The sequence below is a fragment of the Anser brachyrhynchus genome (assembly GCF_964034855.1).
Source record: "Anser brachyrhynchus genome assembly, chromosome: 7".
Lineage (NCBI taxonomy): Eukaryota > Metazoa > Chordata > Aves > Anseriformes > Anatidae > Anser > Anser brachyrhynchus.
In genome coordinates this window covers 5,444,785-5,462,347 of record NC_137701.1, presented here as the reverse complement: position 1 = coordinate 5,462,347, position 17,563 = coordinate 5,444,785, and the positions used below count along the sequence as shown (strand labels likewise).

The following is a 17,563-nucleotide window of genomic DNA, read 5'->3' as shown; positions in this document are numbered from 1 at the left end:
CTTCACTTTCAGCAGCAAGAAAAAACTATCTGTCAAGAACTGTATTGAAGCAGTTGTAATTAGCAGTCCAGGAATACTTGTCATCACCCATAAATCTAAGTGACAATATGGCAGACAGACATCGCTGTCAAACTCATTGTTCAAAATAACTCAAGATTATTGTACTCTGTTCCCTACTATGATGCACATATATCCAACAGATGTCAAACTGAAGTGAACAGCATTTCAACATGTAGAAAAGCATGGTACTGCCATTCACTACCTACTCACAGTATTTAGAGCCAACAGTCGCTAAAACAACTATTAGCACTGACTATAACCAGCAATGTGACGGAGTCTCCTCCATTCGTATGCTTTAGAGATAAGATGTGACCTTGGAGAAGGATATCAGGATCCTGTAGCTTATGATCTGGGAATACTGCAGAGGTGAGTCTGCAGATGCATTTCCCAATCAGTTCATGGGAAAATGCAGAACTCTTGTTATGAACATCTGTTAAACATAGCTTTGAATGAGATTTTTTCCATTTTTTTCAAAGACTTGCCTTTTAGATGTATTTTTACATAGTTCTATTTTCTAATAAATGTTGAGTGGAAAATTATTCTCAACTCCTGCATAATCCACAAACTCACAGTTAAGTGTTCTGAAAACCTTTGGGTGGTGTTCGCTACAGTGACAAGATTGTGCTCTTTTCTAAAGCCTATTGGCAGATCCTCAGAGGAAGCAGCAGCACTAGCTATCAAAGAACAGCAGAAGAACAGCAATGTAGTCTGACAAGCTAGATACAAAATGTTTGGATTTAAATGTTTGTTCTTAAATTGAAATGTTTGACACACTGTGTACACGCTTCACGCAACTCAAGTATACCACGTTACATTCCTTTAAAACAAATTATATTAGATATCACACCAAGGTACTTACCCCTCCCATTGTAATGCCATCAATAAGTGCCACATAAGGCTTCTTACAAGTGCCTACAAGAAAAGTAAAAAATTGTAATTTTTTCAAAAGAATGACTAACCATATACATGACAACTTCCTCATGTCTTATTTCAGCAAGAGCAGCAAAAAATAAATAGCAAATTAAACAATAAAATATCAACTTATAATGAAGCTCCTTCATGTAATTATTAAGCAGGGAAAAGAAATACCAGTGAGTGGCTTACTACATTCCTAGTGTTGTAAGAGAACATGAAACATCAGATGGCTTGTTATGTGAGCATCTGATAATCCAGCCATATCTGGCTATTACAAATAATTTCGTAACAAGTTGGACACAACGGTTCCCCTTTCACCCTATCTCACAGCTTGGGAGTAAAAGCATAGAGTGTGTACTAGTACATCAGTACAAAGAGAGATTCATTGGTAGATTTAAGCCAAAATGTGACTATGAACTACTACAATATGAACGTGTTCTGTCTTGCCAAGTCTGCTGCATGTTACCCCTGTGTGGCACAGGTCAAGATGATACCCTAAAGCACCACAGTTTTATCTGTCAGCTTTATCTGTTGGAGCTTACAGGAATTATGAAACTAAAGATCTGATACTGTCAATTACTGTTTACAGAAAGATTTAGAAGCATTCTGAGAATGAAATTGCTGCTTCATATTTGTCGTTTTCAGGTCAGACATAAAGTTGAATTAGATTGCTGATAGAGGTATCTGCTGCAAATGCTGTTTTCTGTAGCAACTATAGATTATTGTTAAAAAAACAAAAGACTATTTTAGAAGGCACTTCAAAACTTCAAGTCGATAGAAAATATGAGAACTGAATTTTTAACTCTGTTCTTGCATCAACATATAAGCTAGAACATGGACTCTGGATGTTAGACTTTCAACTAAATTTCTACAGAAGTATATCTGCAAATGCAACAAATGCAGTGAAAACAGCTCCTCTGTGTATTTAAAGTTGTAAAATACAATATAAAAATATTTCTTGTTAGTAGAAATGTCAATCCTAAAGGAATACGATTATACCAGATATACCCAAAATCTAGGTTTTATAATTATATTGCATTATAGGAATAATACACCCTAACCAATTACATAAAACACCTTGAGGTATATACTCTTGAACTGTTTGCCATAGCAATATAAAGGTTTTTCCATGACACCTTAAATATTTTCTTTGCTGGAGACAGGGAGGTACATAAAAATGCTAATTCTAATAAGTATTACTTTATACTCTTCTGATAAGTTATTATGCAACATTTTCACCTCTTCTCCTGCAGTGACTAATACTGGATACTTCTGATCAATGTTTAAAAATCCAAACTTTATTCAACTGAAATATGTTCTAAGAAGTTTCTTCTGATCGTAACGCTCAACCCTTGATTTTCATCCAAAAGAATAAGAACTAGTATAATTTACTTTAATATTCTTTAACCCAGTAAACTTATTAATTCTATTATCTATATTTTATAGACAAGTGAAGAGAGAAAGTAAATTTATATTCATTGTTATGAAAACAATACAGTTCTAGAATTTGCTATTAAACATACCAATGGCATTGTTCAGGGTATATTCTTCTCTGAAGAAATCTTGTGCCAGTCTATCTCCAACTTTTCCTGCATCTGTGATGGCTTAAGAGAAATAAAAATTCTAAAGATAACTGTAAGGTTAATAGAACATACAAAAACAAGTACAAAAATTAGTATCGCATGATAAAAATTTTTGTCCTACAGCAGTCAAACAGCAACTTAATCCTGCTTTATTTTACTTAAGCAAACAAATTTATCAAATTTAAATATGAAAAAGTATCCATTTTGAGTCCCTTCCATTATGCTGGAGAGTTTTTCACATACTTCTTGAGAGAGTGCAGTCTATTTTCTACACTATGGAACCCCTCCTAGTGGTTGGCAGTCTTGTCTGTAGTATTTCATATCAATATACGGAACAGTCACTTAAAACTGATTACACTGAAGATTGAATACTAAAAATGAGAAGCCAGTAAGAGTAGGGCATAATTTAACAATAACCTGTACTGCTTGATTACCTAGGATTTAAAACAACCACTAATTCAAACAGTTTGGAGACTTTCTACTATTCATAGTTAGAAAATAATCACTAATACATTGATCACTGTAGCCAGCTACTTATCTAGCCACCTCTGAGTCAAACATCAGAGAAATTATCCAACAGTAACAAAGCTATCTGCTAGGACCCTTCAAATTTCTTGTAAATAAGCTGTCTTTAATGAAATGCTGGGAAGGAGAAGGAAGACACAAGAAACCTCTCAATGACTCGCTGCTATTACCAGTTATTCATAAGCAAAAATCTGACATATCCTTCCCAGTTACTGTTTTGTGTTGATTGATTTCATTTATTTACCATGACTCAGGTAAACAGAGGTTTGCCACAAAACGGTGAGTTTAGTTGTGCCAACTTCTTCTAACACCTTGATGCACAGATGCTGTATGATGCTGTTGTCATGAGACAGCTGTTGGAACATTGTATATAAAACAGCAAAAACAGTTTTAAGTGTCCTTACCTCTGATGTCACCACCAGCACAAAAAGCTTTTCCTCCAGTTCCCTTTATGATTATTAGAAAAGTTTCGGGATCTTGCTCCCAAGCCTAAAGAGAGGCAAATGTTTCCACATAAGATTAAAATTCTAATTTAATATTCTTTTTCTGTATACTCTGATTCTTATTTTATTTTTTTCAGAAAGATTGTTTTTAAACTGGTCTGAGAGCTATACACATTTGCTTAGGAGTCTCTAACTGCCACTCCATTGTCATACTCAACCCTGGTGGCAGAGGTTTGCAGAGCCACTTTGCGTATTTCAGAATGCCCAAGGACAGCTCCCATTCTCTGACGAAAAACAGCACTCCCTAAAGCAGGGCCCTATATAAATCTGGATGGGAACACAATGCTGGGGGAGAAAGCTGGGAATAGAGAAGATATAGTAACTGTTTCAAGACAAGTCATGGAAGTTTTGTGTATCTAAGATGTGCAGCAAGGAAAAGAGCATTTAAATTGTTGATGGATATTTTCAAAATGATTGCAATCAATAACTGTCAAGGACTGGATTAAGCCAATTTGTGCACAGATGCATCTGTGACAAGGTATTTCTGTGTACCAGCAGCTATACTTACAATTATTCCATCTTTTAAGATTGTGCATAAAACAAATCCAATACTCAGTATTGCAGGTTAAGTATTACTTTAAATGTTCTTCAAAGAATGCGTAAGTTTGCAATGTAACCATCTATCAAAACATCAAGAGGCAGGTAACTGTCTAACAAATACTGGTATTTAATGTTTGACTTTCTGCATATGATGAACAACATCGTTAAATTAAAAAAGACTATTTGCATGCTTAAAATTTCACATTACTTTACTACCTTGAGAAGCATTGTCCATAACTCCACAAGGCTCTTCTTTAGGGAATGAAACTAAAGCAACTTGCTTCCTAACAATTTGTATCTTTTGTTTCAGCCACGCAACTTCCCAGGAAAACATGCACTCAATTAAGAGGCAACACCTCTATACAGCTTGGAATATGTGTGTGCTGACTGACCAACTGGGTGTTGTGAACAGAAACATTTAAACACTAACTGCTGCTTGCCTTTAATTCAGTCCTGGTGTTAATACAGGGGTCTTATCTATGCAGGTGCTAAAACTTTGCTTTTTGTCTGACAGCGTTTTTCTTTCATGTCTTTTCTTTCTAACCTGCTTGAAATTGTCTGTTCCTTTCCATCCTACACATCTGAGCTCATTAGCAAGTGTTCTCACAATTTAATTATTTAAATCAGTAGACTATGAAGTGTCAGAATGAATTTTAAAACCGGTATCAGATAACGTAACAGCTACTAACCTTTATTTGTGGATAAATTTGTTGGATCATAGAAAGATTTAGTGCATTGAGAGCCTTGGGTCTATTCAAAGTTATTATTCCTGCACCTCCTTTCTTTTCCAACAACACTTCATCTGAAGAATCAGTATGTTTACACATTTTCTGTAAGTGCAAAAACAAATAAAGCAAATGTCTTAATGTCTTTGATGTCTTAAGTAACATACAAGAGCATTTATGGAAATATACTCTCAAAGCACACTATTTAAGATTATAAAAACATGTGTTTTGAATTTCACATTAAGGCTTTCCCGTTGTAATTCAAGTCATATTTGTATTTCTTATATGGTTCTCTTGAAACCACTTTATTACTCTGAAGAACTCTGACAAACCTCAGACAAGCTTTTGAGCTATATGCTCTTTGGCAATGACATTTGAGATAGTAAACAATGAACTGTGGCGTTTTAAAACTGACATTCTGAAAATACCTACAACAATTACAGTAAGAGTTTTGTATGTCCCTAGTGCTAGTTTGATACTGCAACCACAAATGTACGTGCAACTTTTTATGTAACTTCTAACAGTTGAGTTGGTTGCTAACCTATTTTCACAACTGCATTTCACATTCAAACTCAAAATTGAATCATATTTAAGGAATATAAGGAAGCTAACATGGAAACTAGCTACAAAATTAGGGAAAGCCAAATAATTGGGCTTTAATCTATGGTTTACAAGAGACACGACGAAGTGCTCACATACATACATAGGCAATGTTCTGCCTGAATGGCATTCAGAAGCATCACAAACAGACACATTAGAAGTTGCATGTGTTGTCTGTCTCAGGTATGGAGTTAAATGTCCCAAGAGCTTCCAACTCAGTCAAACATGATGTAGTTCTTACCAAATGCTGTAATATTACTTGCAGTCTGTTAAATGGCTTCAGTCTGAAAAAGAAATATTAAAAACTAAAATTCTAAAATAGCTATACAACCCCCAAATACACAACTGGGCAAAGCTCTGTCAGAAAATTTCTAGACTTGATTGCTCTACATTCTACTTTTTCTTAAGTACTATTTTGATATCAAAGTGGTTGGAAATATCATTGCATGTTATTTATTTATAGGTACCAACATCAACTGTTAATGCTTTAATTGCTTTTAAACAATTTCAAATTAAGCAATTGCAAGTTGTCTGGGTGCTAATATGACAAAGTAGGAGTTTTGGGGATGCTTGATAAGTAGCACTATCTTTTAAAGATTTAGTCATTGTCTGGAACTTTTAATACTCGTATTTTAAAAAAAGGCCTTGTCAAAAATGTACAGTGCTCAAGCTTCCATTACGCAAAGCCTGCTCTCGCTTTGTTGCGTGTATGCACGTTTACGTAGGGTTTGCGAAACAACTTGAGCAAGGTTAATGCTTGTGCTGCCAAAAGGAGGTATCTGGCCATACTGAACTGTTTATAAAAGCAGGTTTTGAACCTGTTACTCAATTTAAATAACAGACAATTATTTACTGTCATTGTATTCTACTGAGGAAAATAATAAAACCAGCACCCCTGCACAGGGCAGGCGGGCTGGGACTAGAGGATCTTTAAGGTCCCTTCCACTCCAAGTAATTCTGTGATTTTATGGAAAGTGGCATTTGTAGGACTTCAGGTCACAGACAGCAGCAGGCTTATGTTAGCATTAGCGAGCAACATAGTCTATCTTTCAGCAATCTGAGTGAACCGAAGAACTACTAAAACACAGTCAATTAACAGTGGTATCTCATGCTCGCTGGTATTTCGGGTTCCCACACGAGCTGAAATTTTGGTGTCGGTTCGCATTTTGTACCACCGCGGGGGGAAGCCGCCAGGGCTGAGAGCCGGGCCGTGAGCAGCCTCCGAGGGGCTCGGAGGCCCGGGGCAGGCACCGAGCCCTGGGGCGACGCCATTTCGGGGGCGCCCCGGCACGCGCCGCCGTTACCTGGGCAGCGGCCGCAGCACCCGGGCCGCCATGGCGGCCGCCGGCGCCGTCGCTCTCCGTCATGGGCCACGGTACGGCGGGGCTGGGCGGGACGGCGCGGGCGAGAGCATGCGCGGGGCGGGGGGGCCGGGCCTCAGCCCCTGCCCTCGTCCTCGTTTCCGGCCCTCAGGCACGTCCCTCAGCCCCGTGCCCGCCGGTGGGCCTGCCTGCGGGGCGGGCTGCGCCTCCCCTGGGGGCGGTACTCAGGAGCGCTGCCTTTTCTCCCTTCCAGTAAATGTCGTGACTAATAAAGGCAGAAATAAACGGGGGTGGCGTGCACCGGGGTTGGTTTGGTATTAAGGCAGTGCTGGGCTGTGTTCAGCCCCAGGCTAGCTGGGTGGTGGTATGAGTTTGCCTGTGAACACAGCTCTTGGGTTGCGTGAGGGGTTCGGTTGGGTTGGGTTGAGTTGGGTTGGGTTGGGTTGGGTTTGGGTTTATTTTGGTTGAGTTGGGTTGGATTTTTTTTTTTACTCGTGTGGGGCTAGGGCTGAAGCCATGCTGGGCCCTGCACCACATCGGCTGCTCAGGGCGTCCATCAGCCCATCAGGCTACACATGGTGACATGGTGTTTCCAGCAGCAAACCTGGTTCTTGCGTTTCTGACCTCCCTGTTCTCGCCCCCTCTGTGCCTCTCACAGCGTCTTCGCTGCCTTCTCGGTCATCGACGTGCAGTTGCGAGCCGTGCCACTGCCAGGATTAAGGAGCGGATTTAATGTACCGTCCCACTGAAAAGCAGTTCTTCTAGAAGGTAAATGCAGGGATTGAGGAGATAGCGTGGCTACTATACCAGTGGTAGCTAGAGACACAACTCTGAGCTCAAACACAGCCTGTGTTCAGAGTAAATACACTCAGAAATTGCAGTCAGGGAAATTGCCTTTATTTCAAATATAAGTTCATGAAGACAATTGAGAATTTACAGACATGATACTAGTAGTCCATAATACTAAATCAACTTTTTATTCAGTAACTGTGTTAGACTGTTCCACAGATTTTTTTAAGCTGACACATACCATTGTGAGACATTGAGAAGTATGATGAACCATGGAGTAAATGGCAATGCAGTGCGTTAGGTATAAATGTAGCTTCACTATCTCAAAGCAGCAAGTTCAGCACAAGATTCATATCTGTATTGATAACAAACAAAAGCAAACAAGCAACTTTGCAGCAAGTTTATTTTGTTGGAACAAAAAATCCTAGCTTTCAGTAGCACTTCTAGAGAAGTCCCCAGAGGGCAGCCTTGCTCTTTATTTCTAGAAATGATTCAGCCCCTGCTTGCAGCAGCGTCAACCGTATTGGCATTTCCGTTGTAGTAACTCTTAGGGCATATTAAATTTGGTTGTAAAAATCTTAATCAGACTAAATAGACACAAGAAAATACACAAAACATTTCTTTATTATGCAGCCTCAGTTTTCAGTCTTGTACATTGTGGGGAAAAAAATGACTGAGGGAACAAGACAGAAGGTGCTTTTGCAGGCCTTGGGAGTGTGCCTACTGCAAGTTAATTAACTGCAGAATTCATTAGACCATCCAGACTATATAGACCTTTATTCATAGATCATATGATTATGAAAGATGTGGCCTATTAATGTCATCTTGACTGAATAAAACCTTATATACTGTCTTACAGCAAGTTGCACACAATCAAATCTAAACCAATCTAAGTAACACCAAATTACCATAGTGGCCAAATCTGAACCCATATTTATATTTTTATTTATACTTGTTGAGAGTGAGGTAACTGCACCTCTTCTCTAGGCCTAACCAGGTTATGGGGAGTTTGATAAGCAGGTAATGTTTTTGTACTTAGTATCTGATGCCTGAAAGTCTATATATTTCACTAGCAAATATGAACAGCACCTTTCTATAGGGGAATCCTTTTGTTAGCTCATTGTGGAAATGAAGAAATCAGTGCATGGAAGCTAATCGCAGGTAAGAGCGAGAGGAGTCTGTGTGAAACTCCTGGAAATCTCTTAATAAATCCCACCTGCACACGAAGGGGAAGGCTGTGATCAGGACATGATTACACAGGATGGCAGTGTTTAGGAGTCCAGAATAGAAGTCAGTGGTCTGATTCACCTTTTACTTATCCAGATTTTAATCTATTTCATCCCCTCCTGGCTTCAGTGTAAGTAATGATGTAGAAGTGTAGAGCCTTTCTTTGTTGTCTCCCAGCTGTATGTCTGATTTAGAACAAGAGTGGGGCCTGCTTATTTGTAGATAATGAAGTAACACAAGCATTGTCTTGCAACAGCTACCAATTTCTTTCCAGGGTGCTGACACTGAATTTATGCTTAATGTTTTCTTTTTTTTTTCCTTTCTTTTTCCTGTTGGTTTCAAGCTTTGGAGCCATATTTCTTGAGCCTAGTGTTCTACTTTATTTTAAAACACGCCACTGATGGCTTAAATTTACCTATGGGGTTTTTGTTTGCTTGTGCGGAGCTCTAAAGAGTACTGCAGTTTTGTCACTGATAACCATTTGGTAAGTGCACGTCAGTCCAAAGTTGGGTTCAAAAAGTAACTCAGATACCAGGGATTTTAGTAGTACTTCACACCCTATTTTCTGCAGAGTGGAATGCCAAAGGGAAAACACTTTCTAAGAAGAAAATAAAAGATTGCTATCAGTAAAAGTAGTGAAAATAGTGAAAATAATGAAGTTATATGAAAATAAGTTGAATGAGATAACATTTAACTAGGGAGTTCATGGATGATATTGCTATCAGCAAAGAGGGCTGTGGCAGAGTGGATATTTTAGGGGTGAGCAGCACCCCTAGTAACTGAGCCAGGAATTCAGGGAGTGCAAGTGCAGTAGCCAGAAGGATAGGCAGGTTGTAATTCCTCCCTGTGGAGAAATTTCCTGGCAGTGAGTTCAGCAGGTTTGGAAAGAGAAAACAAATTGCAGACTGTAGGAGGACTTTAGAGTTGAGCAGATGTTTGGGGGTTTTGTTTTTGGTAGTTTTTTTTTGGTTTCTTTTCCAGAAAAACATACAACTTCAGCATCAGGATGTGGGTGCTGTTGCTCTCAAGAAGGATTTCAAGAGCAGCTCAGCTGCATTCTGTACGTTACCTCTATACTGCTAATTAATGATTAATTTGTACCTCTCAGTTACTTGCCTGTGAGAGCTCTGACTGTATTTCACCAAAAACAGATAATAAATGGTTTGAGTACTTCATCATGTCCCACACTCCTGCATCTTGGCTTGCAGTAAACAGTCTTTTCCTTCGTTGGTCTAAGAGCTAGCATCTAATTTTTGTGTGTGGATAGTGTGGGTATTAAGTGCATCCTCACAGGAAAAAGGAGTTTTGAGGAATAGAATGGGGAAAATCCCCAGTTCATCCTAGCTAACTGGCTAGAACTGTACTGACAAGTGCCCCGCAAATTGATTTATTTTTTTTCTCCTCTCCTCAGTACAGCCCCAATTGATTGTACTCTAAAACACATGATACAGGCTTAAATTTGCTTGCCCCATTGAGGGCAGTGAGTACCAAAGGCTCAGGTCTGCAATGGGCAGCCTGCCATTGGCTTCAGGAATAGCAGAAGTTGATTTAAACTAAGTGGAAAACTAATCTGTCTCTCCGCTCTCTAAAAATAAGCCAAGCCAGGGAAGGACTGAAGCACAGGAAACATGTATGTAATATGGAGAAGCCATTTTTTTTTGCTTTTGTCTGTAATGTGAGTAATCCCATGGGAAGAGGCTGCGTTCCCCAGGGCGTTGAGTCAGGCTTGTCAGCCAGTGTGTCCACATAACATCTGAAGTCATAGCTTTGGGATGAGCGCACAGCGAGTGGCATTCACTAGTCAATTTCTCCTGTAACAAAAGGGTGGGGGGAAGCTCTTTTTTATTTCTTTTTACCAATTAGTCTGCGTTTCACTGGTTGGGAAGTAGAAGTGTCTGGAAGCAGATGAAAGCAAAGCCATAAAGAAACTGTGAGTGAAACACTTTTTCCATTTTCCCCTGGCCTCCGAGGGCGCCGGGGGAGGCGCGGGGGTGGCTGGTGCTGCAGCAGGCGCTGCTGCGTCGGTGCAGCCGAGAGAAGCTCCACGGCAAGGTCCATCCACCAGTGGGTTCCTCCCCTCCCACCGCCCCGGCTCAGACATGCCGCTCGCTGCATCCACCCACCAGTACCCTCTGGGTTAGACAGGACCCTGGGCAAACACCCTCCTACGTCTTTCTTCCCTGCTGCCGCAAGCAATCTGTCACTCCTCCCCTCAAACCACCCACCACCTACGTACAAAACCATAACTGCAAGGAACACCCTCTCTCCTTCCCCCTTCGCTCCCCACCAGTCTGTTCTTCTCAGCGGGTGAAAAATTCCTGAAGATGCGGTGGGCGCCCCTGGGTTTGGTTTTGAGACCCAAGGTGTTCGATGCCTTTCACGCTCAGAGCTCGGCGAGAGCTCTGCTTGCAGATGCATTGTGATAGTTTTTCCTTGCGTGTAATTACACGTGTGCAGGTGGGAAGGGGCTGTTCGCCTCCCCCTCGCCTTGATGTGCCTCCCTTCCGAAGAGAGCAGCTTCCTTCCACTCCCGCTCTCGGCCTCCCACGCATCCAGCGATGAGAAATGCTGCAGAAGACTGACCAGCCACCAGCCCGCCCACCTGAGGAGGAGGAGCAGCAGCAGCAGCAGCAGCACATTTCTCTCTCCCTGCTTTTTAAACACAGTTAAAAAGAGCTGCAGCGTGGGTGGAAATAGCTGTAGGGAGTGTGTGTGGGAATGGGGCCAGAGGAAAGTGAATTTTCTGTTGGGAGGACAGTTACTTCTCGTAGACCAGGAAAAAAAAATCCCCAAGGATAACTTACTGCTGAGGGTGTCTTTAGGTGTACAATTAGTTCTTAAGGTTCAGTTTCCCAGGTCTGGAAAGAATGAAGCAGTGTTTATTTCTCCATGGTAGTCCAAGCAATGGGACGGCAGCAGCCAGCGCTCAGGGAAGCTTGCCTACACGACTCCAGGAGTCTGCGTAGCAAGTGGTATTTGTATGGCATACAGTTGTGTCATCGTGGCTCTGGTTCTGCTCCTGGTGTACGTGGCTGATTCGGTGAGAGTCAGAGCTGCTTCTATGTAGGAAGAGAAAAGAGCATGTGGTTTTCACAGTGTGGGTCTCTATTTCCAAATACCACCCCTATTGGACCTCTTGAAATAGCACTATCCCAGAATATCAGTTAATTCAGAATTTCCTCTAAATTTGTGCTCCTATAAGAAATTAAATTCAAGCTTATTTATGTTAACAGGATGTTATTTGAGGTGCTTTGCTTGTATTGCATGAAAATAGCAGTGAAACTAGTAGAGGAAAACACAACTTGTAAGACTGGTGGCATAGAGTACTAAGTGGTACCGCTGTTTCTTCAGAAATATCTCTGATAGACTCTGAGAACTGAGGGTTCAGAACAGCTTTCAGGTTCTGACTCAGTTTGACCTATCTACCTAGGAAGAAAAGGTTTTACATTGTGTAATCCTAATCAAATTGTACTGACTTAGGTTAGTTGCATGCATTCGTCTCAATCGAGAACTCTACCCATGCATTTATTTTGTCTAGATTTCTCTCCAGCATTGGACATCCCGTATGCATTACCGATGTCGAATCTCACATCAGGATGTGGTCTGTAATGAGTCAGAGATGCAATAACCGGCAGCTAATGAATTTTGAGAAATTTGACTTTCAAAGTACAGGAGATTTTCCAAAATACTGGATAGGGCGTTTAATTTGCTCCTAATGTGTAGAGACCTTCAGCCTGATGTTTGAATGGGTTTTGCCCCATGAAGTAACCTTCTTTGTGGAAATGGAGCACATGCTGGAGCGCAAAACCCTGTCACAAAAGCAACGTGTCTTCCAGACAGACAGAGCAGTTTTCCAGACCCATTTCACAGACTGGGACTGCACGGGTACAGTGTAGTAGGGAACTGGGCTCGCTGACTTCAAGGCCCCCTACCCGAGCCTGGCATTTTCTGTAGCTCTGGAGATTTTACCCTGGAGTAGGAAAGAAAAATGTAGGCACAATTCCTTCCACTGATCAGCTCAGAAACAAATGGAGTTATGATTAAGCCTAACACAGCTTTGCATGTAACACAACAGAAAGATCAGCTGATGGACTGATACAGCAAGAGCTAGACAAGTATCAACGGGGATGGAGCCTTAATGGAACTAATTACCCTGATCTGTTGAAAGTCTTATTTTTGAATGGCTTCAGTGATTAATATTTTAAATATATCCTTATAACTTTACACAGAATCTTATGTAACTCATAATTATAATCTACTGGAATTACATACCCACACTGAGGAGGAAATATATTCCAAATAGTAAGTTCGTGTCACTTGACTGATTTACTTTGAAACATTGCACTAATTCCTTTGTCAGTAGTGCTTGGAAGTACTATCGGCCCGCTTGTAATTCTATCCTGCATTTAGCGTTGGTTCAGTTAAGTTTAGAGGTAGTGCTTTTCATACCTTTTATATCAATGAATGTACATCAGATTTTAAATGCAGATTATATGCTTATCTTGCCAACTACTGTTAGCCTGGAATTTTCTTTGGATGATCTATTGTGGTGGAATGATATTATTCAAGAAGTAAAAAAAAGCATTTAGAATAATGTAAGGTCTATTTTAGGAGCTCAGTCCTGTTCGTAACATCCTTGTTGGCTTCCTGTTTTATCCTGTGAATGTCATGCAGCATCCAGTACCCAGCCGTGCCTTTTCAGGGGTCGTGGTGAATAAGTAGTGACCTCACTCTGTTCCACTCAAAATCGTATGAACTAAGCTAATTAGTAGCTTTTTGACAGTCCAGACGTTTGATAAGTACAGAGAGCACCTCAGATGTTTATTTTAAGAGTTTGTTGCTCTAAATTACAGCAAGTCTCTTCAACAGGGCAGTTTGGCTGACAGCGAGTGCTTCTTGTTAAGTGGATGTCTGTGCATTTAAACCTTGCCACGTTACTCATCTGACACCTTGCATAGGTATTGATTTTCACTTGACAAGTTGTACGTTTTGTTTTAAAAGTCAACGTTAAGAATATTTTTCCAAATTTCTTTCCATTTTCCTTGATTCTGGAGTGCAGCTAATGGTGTTTATAAAATAATGCCTTTGAAGAACATTGCCTAGGGGAAGATATTTCATTTAATGCCACAAATAATGCAAAGGACAGAGCAGAGAATTTAAAAATCAGGAAGAAAAGAGGTCAGATATATGCTTACTATTAAAAAGTAAGCATGTATCATTCATTACTGCAGATATATTCTGTTCTTAAACATAAAATACCAGCCTCCATTAATTGTGGGCAAATGCTAGCTTCAATGCAACTCGATTTGCCAGACTTCTATAACTGTGTGTAATTATTAACCTCATGGAAAGCATGCGTTGCAAGTCAGAAGGGAACATGTTTGTTTGTTGTAAAGAAATACGGTTGTTCTGTGGAAGTGGCAGGGAGGGAGTGCTTGGCTCCTGGAGCCCTCCTTCCATGGGTACGCTACCCCAGGGGAATGCCGCTCGGTGAAGAAAGCTGCGGCAGCCGTGGCAGGGCACAGTGCAGATCTGAATTGCTCCCAGGGAATTACACGGTCATTAGTTCCTCTTGGCAATCTCAATCTTCCCTCTCCCCTGTGGTTTTCGTGATGCCTCTGGTTCTCCTGTCTAGACCTGGGCAGCGCCTCCTTCTCTCTCTCTCTGACAGCAGTCAACCTGCAATGGAGGTTCATGCTGCTAAGAGCAGTATATAGGAATATATAATTATTTCAGAAATAACATGCTACACAGTGTGATTTAGTCATACTTTGACACACCTCTGTCTGCCAAGAAATAGGCAGGCACTACCTTATAAAACTGTTGCTAAGAGCACTTCTTTAGGCTCCGGGAGTGAGAAGATGCTTTATTACATGGTTAACTGCAGGAGTTAACAGCAGGGTTTCAATCTGGGACCCGCAAAGATCTGAAAGCACGCAAATCTGTTGCTTGAATTAGAGGCCCTACTTTTGCCTAGGAGATGTAGCACCATGCAGAGTTAGCTTGGGACATTAGCTGGTAAATCTAAGACACTTTGGAAAGTGATTTTATTGATATCTGTGACCTTAAAAAAAAAAAAAGTAAAACAGGCAAGACAATTCTGGCCAATGTCAAGAAAAAACATCTTTTGTTTGTTTTATGATAAAGTTAGGCAATTTACTAAGAAAGACACTATGTAAAAAGAGAAATTTTTAAATTCTTTTAAAAGAATCCATTTTCAATATGAAATGCTAATGGAAATCTTTTTTTCCTCATGACTGAGGTGGAGAATCATGAAACACGTTTGGGCTGTGCATGTTCCTTCTCCTGTGCCACTGCTAGCATCCCTGTAACCCTTGGGAGCCTTTTGGAACACCCACAATCGACCAGTTCCTTCCTAGTAAGAGACAGACATATTTTGGAGGTACAGCTGTTTATAATCTTAGTTACAATAGCAACATAGAGTTTTCAACATTCTTTAAATAGTCAGAAGAGGCAGACATTGAGAAGTAAGTCTGTAGCTGATAGTTTTGCTTTTAAAATTCATTGTATTACTTGGCGGTTTTAATTAAGCTACAAGAATTAGCCAAATGGTCACAATAATACCTGATTTCATGCAACTTAGAAGTCCGACTATTAACATGAATCCGCCATGGGGGTTAACGGAATCATTGTAGCTGTAAAGAAAGTTACCTTCGTTATTTTGGTGTGAGCAAGTCATTTCACTATTCTGCTTTAGTTTTTACATCTGTAAAGTGAAAAGAGTAACCTTTACTGTTCTTGTTATAATATCAGAATTCACTTTATAGTTGAAACAATAAGATGCTACATAATAGTGATAACAAATGGCATCTTGTCATTGCACGAAAACCATCTCCAATTATTGAACAAAAGAGAAAGTATGGTTTATCAGTGTTTGCAGTGCATTATCAGAAAATGCCATATAGCACAGTAAGCTGGAATTCTGGACTCCAGAGGAAGAGGAATTAGATACCACATGTTTTGAATTTCTGTGTTGCTTTACAAAGCAACACACAGAATACATTTCCCCTTTGATAATAATAAGCTGTTCTATAGACTGTTTTAAACGGAAATCCAACCGGTGTCTTCTACATATATAAGAAAAGATGCATGCTTTTTTTTTCTGACAAAATTTGACTCCTGCTTCACATACAAGCCCATAATGCTGTTACCTATCAGCCATCACCTAGCTCTATAGAAGGAAATGCGGATCTTTTGTAATGAAGGACAAACGGCTGTATAAAAATATACTTAGCAACACTCCCTTCCTCAGGAGTATTTCAATTATCTTTTCTTCTGAGGAAATTTTCCACCTATCTGAGAATTTCCTACATTCCTTACTTTTGGAGAGTAAAAAAGCTTAGTATTCACAGGAGTACAAGGCCCAGGATCCTTTAGGGTCCTCCAGTGTGCAATGTCAGGAGGTTTGTAGCACATTTGCACAAGGCTTTGCTTCACAGTAATTCATTTGATTTTGTTAGTTATTCATAATCGTAGTCATAACGCCTGTAGGTAGCTTAATGACTCACTACAAAATGACTGCTGCAAAGTATTGTCACTTTGTCACTGCGTCATAACAAACAGAAGCAGATCTCCCAGGAGTATGCGGAGGTATTTCTGGAAGGTGAAGGGACACATCCTCCCTAGGAGATGTCACTTCATCCTAAATGCCTGGAGACTTTTTGCCAAAGATCTTGGGGACCCATGCTGTTTAACCTTCGTCTTTCTTGTCTGTCTGCAGATCAGTGGTAGAATCTTTCACATGGATTTCAAATGTAGAATGGGAACTAAAAAAAAAATTAGCTAAATCAGAGCTCAGCCACATTTTTAAAGCACTTTAGGCCAGTAAGTAGAAAAATGAAAGTTCAACTCTGCAAGTGTAGTTTAATCCACTTTCTGTCTCTCTCCTGGAGTTAATTAGTATTCAGCCTTCCAATACCTGTTTCCTCCTTTTGAGCCTTTTATGTATTAGCCATGTGTATTTGTTCAGCCTCTGTTATTGCAAGATTGCCTCCACCCAGCTCAGAGTCCAAAGGTTTACCAGTTTTGTTTAGCTAATAAATCTAAAGGTGGGTAAGATAATACAGGTTTTGTAAACTGTGCTCTGTTTTAACGATACTGCATTCACTTAAAATTTAGTGCTGTGAAGTCAGAGCTATAAAACGCATTGCAGTTTAAGGTCTTTAAAATTATTCTCCATTACTACTGTTTGAAACGATAGTCGGTGCTTAAATTATTAATTTAGAAAGTAAGAGCCCTACACGGTAGACAGGCAATCATTATATCATGTACATTTATGCCCATACACATTTTCATTTTCACCAAAGGAAGTTATAAATAGCCCCACTTATCTGAGAATTTTCAAGATTAGCAGTCTTTACTTCCAAGAGTCCTGTCTGAAGGGTTTGTAGGCATCAGGAGGGCTGGTTTGCAATTGCCATCCACACTGTTTAGCGTAGTTGTTTAATTGTTTACACCACTACCGTCTGAATACTAATTAAAACACAAACAAAACCTACAGAGCTAATGGTGCTTGCTCTCTTTGTAGTGATATAACTGAGCACACATGCTACAAAGCCAGCAGGAACTGAGACCACAGGCTTTTCTTAACATACCCCTCTCTTGCTGTTAGCAGTAGCAAGGGCTACAGAAGACACAAATAACCTCTGACTGATGCTCTTCTGACTTAAATACAACCAATATCAAGAAGGAGACAGCTGCTGCTGGAACTTTGACTAACTCTTGGCATCTGCAGCAAGCAGTCCCACAGGTCT

The 17,563-nt window shown here is 40.2% G+C and overlaps 2 protein-coding genes across 3 annotated transcripts in view; one reads left to right on the top strand and one right to left on the bottom strand.

Annotated features, from left to right (window-relative positions):
* The window catches only part of HIBCH (3-hydroxyisobutyryl-CoA hydrolase), a 44,828-nt gene extending 37,911 nt beyond the window's left edge, over positions 1-6,917 (bottom strand). The window contains exons 1-6 of one of the 2 annotated variants that reach the window (XM_080598846.1): positions 6,756-6,917; positions 5,693-5,735; positions 4,816-4,956; positions 3,488-3,572; positions 2,499-2,579; positions 920-972 (exon numbers count right to left, since the gene is read on the bottom strand). In XM_080598846.1, coding sequence (XP_080454972.1) covers positions 920-972; positions 2,499-2,579; positions 3,488-3,572; positions 4,816-4,956; positions 5,693-5,735; positions 6,756-6,787 — 435 coding nt within the window. In that variant the 5' untranslated portion in view covers positions 6,788-6,917. The remainder of the gene's footprint in view (positions 1-919; positions 973-2,498; positions 2,580-3,487; positions 3,573-4,815; positions 4,957-5,692; positions 5,736-6,755) is intronic. The other variant, XM_080598847.1, reaches the window with a different exon arrangement.
* Positions 6,899-17,563, top strand: part of MFSD6 (major facilitator superfamily domain containing 6) — a 43,653-nt gene continuing 32,988 nt past the window's right edge. Inside the window, exons 1-2 of the mRNA XM_080598808.1 lie at positions 6,899-7,025; positions 7,432-7,541. The gene's annotated coding sequence lies outside the window, so the exon portion shown is untranslated. The remainder of the gene's footprint in view (positions 7,026-7,431; positions 7,542-17,563) is intronic.